This window comes from Mycosarcoma maydis, chromosome 4 (assembly GCF_000328475.2).
Source record: "Mycosarcoma maydis chromosome 4, whole genome shotgun sequence".
Lineage (NCBI taxonomy): Eukaryota > Fungi > Basidiomycota > Ustilaginomycetes > Ustilaginales > Mycosarcoma > Mycosarcoma maydis.
In genome coordinates, this window is record NC_026481.1 from 847751 (window position 1) to 850863 (window position 3113).

Below are 3113 nucleotides of genomic sequence, written 5' to 3' on the forward strand. Positions count from 1 at the left end.
TCATTCTATCTCCCGATCCAAACCCTGTCGCTGAGTTTGAGGCCGGGTCGATTGCGTCTGGCACCCATACCTGCTGCTGGAGAAGCTGAAGGGGGTGCACCTGCGGAAGGACCGCCAAGCGCACCAGGGACGCCTCTACGTGCTGCAAGACCACCCATGCCGGTGCCTGGTAATGCTCCCGGGCGACTGCTAGCCGAGACGAAAAGCGAGGCGCTAGCGTTGCTGTCGATGCGCTGATCATGGCCCATGACGGCATGACCGGGGCTAGCAGATGCGGTGGATCTGTTTGCGTTGGCAGCGAGCTTGGCTTGCAGACTTGGCGGGAGGCGAGCGCCTGCCATCTGGCGTGCGCGTTCGGCGGCACCGACGGCTGTGTTGGGTGATTTCGCAGCCAATGGACCGCCAGTGCCAGAAGCAGGACGAAGCAAATGAGAGCCTCCACTTGATGAGGAGGCGCGTGACGGTGGGCCACCGGTGGCATTCTGAGGCGAGGATTGATTTGGGGCGTCCTTGAGGTTCATCTGGGCGGTGAGACGCTCCACCTCTGATGATGAGACCGAGTCGGTCATGTTGACTGCAAGACCGCACGCTTTCCAGCTTCACAAGGCTTGCAGGAGCTCGGCTGACTCTTTCGGGACGGTGCCGATGCCAAGCTGATGTTCGGAATGTCCGAATGGCGACCCACAGAGCCGAGTAGTCTAGGATGGTTGCGTCGATGTTTGATATATGGCTGAACAGACTGCTAAATAAAGTTGTGCGCTGGTGAAAGCCAAAATCGATCAGGAACAGCGTTGGCCAGCTGTGACGGTTTGGGCGAGACTGAGCTAGAAAGGTGTCGTGATATGACGATAGATGGATGCAAGAAAGGTATAAAAAGTCGATCCAGGTGCACTTCGTCAAGTTGATCACAGTTCTTAATGTGACGAGGAGAAGATGCGATGTGATGCAGATGGCCGCATCAGCAGCGTCAAATGTAGTTGGCACACGGACCGATTTGCAAAGCGACAACGCCAACGCACAGCAGCAGCATTAAATTTGCGATCAGGTCCAAAAGTCACAACTAGTGCTTGAACGCCCAAGATCAACCACAGTCTGAGTTCAGAAAAAAAAAGGGCCAAAAAGGATAAAAATACGCATGTCCTGAGGAAGTTGATCACTAAGTTAAGTCAGTCACACAACTCTGACTGTCTACTGTCAAGGGCATACTTACTCAGCATGGTGGAGATATCGACTGCGGATTGTGTACAAAGTACTGTGCAGCACAGTGCAGTGATGTCTGCGTGTCATATTGCTGCCGTGAACAGTCGTTTTCTACTCAGCATTATTCAGAGGCTGACGTTGTGGTGATTCGATGAAAGTTGGCTAACATCAGCCAGCATGCATACAGAGATAGCCTCAAGATCTCGCGTGGCGAAAAGGTACAAGTAAAGTGAAAGTGTTTGAAGCTGCAGTCACGAGTCCTGCCACATTGCACATCAGTAGCTACAGACGGGCATACAGTAGGTTGTTGTTACCAGTCTACAAGATTCGCAACACAAAGTTACCAGGGCGGAAGTTAGGAATCGCTTGCTCGACAAGCACAGCTTGCACACAACAGGGTCATCACCGCCAATCGCCGAGCAGTTAAGCAGCTTCAACTGCGTTCACTCAGTCATCATCACGATGTGCAAGCACCTCGCTTAGCCCCATCAAGCGTTGACGTACGATACGTTTTGTTCAGGATTCGTGATTCGTGATTCAGGACTTGCACAGCTGTTAACTAGGTGAGTCAGCTGGGCTCAGACGCTCAAAGCTCCGATCCTCGCTCGGCATCGGATTCAAATTGACAACACAAAATTTGCGAGCTGAGGTTGGTGTTCAAATTGCGATCCAATTTTACCAATCTGGTTCAGATCGGGTCCAATGACCCCTTTCACACCTACCCGAAGAAATCCGGATCCTCATCATCAAGCCGCCGTGACTTCGTGAATCGTGATTCACGTTTTGTAGCCCTTGAGTCGGCTCCGGTTGGAGCAATCTGCAATCTTTTTGGCTCTCTCAACATTCACAGATTTTCAGATGCCTGAGCCGTTGTTCAAAGTGCCATCCATCCTGGAGCCGCGGAACGACATTCAAGCAGCACCCTTTTGCAGCCAACCAAGTCGCCTGCCAGTACATCTGAATGCATTCGCAGCCTGTCACGCGGCCCAACTTGAAGAGGCTTTTGTTAAGCAATGTAGATGGACCACAATGTGTCCTTTTGCTCTGTCACCAGCGTGAAGGTTGCTTCTAAGATTTGGGCAAGGATACATGGGATCGGCAAACCGAGATTCCAGTGCTCAGCAAGGGACCTGTTGCTCGCTAAAGTGCAGTGTGGAATCTTGAATGTTGAAGTTGAGGCTAAGATTCTCGCGCTTGTGAAGTTGTGTAAAAACGATGCAAAGAGCACATCGCGCTGTGCAAGCCAGAACGTATAGTAACGGTACAGCTGGGGAGCCGGTAAGTCCCCAAAAGCCGACCCGACTTCTTCCAGGCTTTTTCGGAGTTGGGTGCTATTTCTCTTGGAATCTTAGCTGCAAATTGCTGGCTGGCTTTCGCATTTTCGAGGAGGTTGACTGGTCGGATGCCTGGCTTGCCCCGCGTCTTTAGGCCGCCGCGCTCTGGCTATTGGTCCAAGCGCCTTGTTCACTTCTGCTGCTGCTGCTGCTCCTCACCGGTTTCCGCATGTGAATGGGGTCGCTTGCACCTTCTCGAGCATGGCGCTCGTGGGTCGGTTAATTCTAAAAGGCTACTTTGTGACCGTCCCTCCGCTTTGTTCTTCCCACACCATCTCCATCCTCCTCCTCTTTCGTAGCATCACTCTTCGCTTGCCTCTTTGTCGAGTGACTTTATCCACAGACGGATCGTGAGTACGCCTGTTTCTTTGCAACCTGCTGTGCACAGATGGGCATGTGGGTCTCCATCCGTGGATCCTGCACCCCGTCACATCATCGAGTCGTATGCGCTCTGATCAAGCTGATCGTGCAAACGATGGCGACGGCCTTGGCCACTGTGTGCAATCGAAAATTTTCGGCTCTGTAGCGCCAGCAAACTGACCAGATCATTGCTCATCTCTCGTTTTCGTTCGTATCCAG

General features: G+C 52.4%; 1 protein-coding gene across 1 annotated transcript in view; it reads right to left on the minus strand.

Moving 5' to 3' along the window:
• UMAG_15092 (putative mitogen-activated protein kinase kinase) overlaps positions 1–569 on the minus strand; it is a gene marked incomplete at both ends in the record, with an annotated part of 1680 nt that extends 1111 nt beyond the window's left edge. The window contains one exon of the mRNA XM_011390120.1: positions 27–569. Coding sequence (XP_011388422.1) covers positions 27–569 — 543 coding nt within the window. The remainder of the gene's footprint in view (positions 1–26) is intronic.
• Positions 570–3113: the final 2544 nt, after the last annotated feature.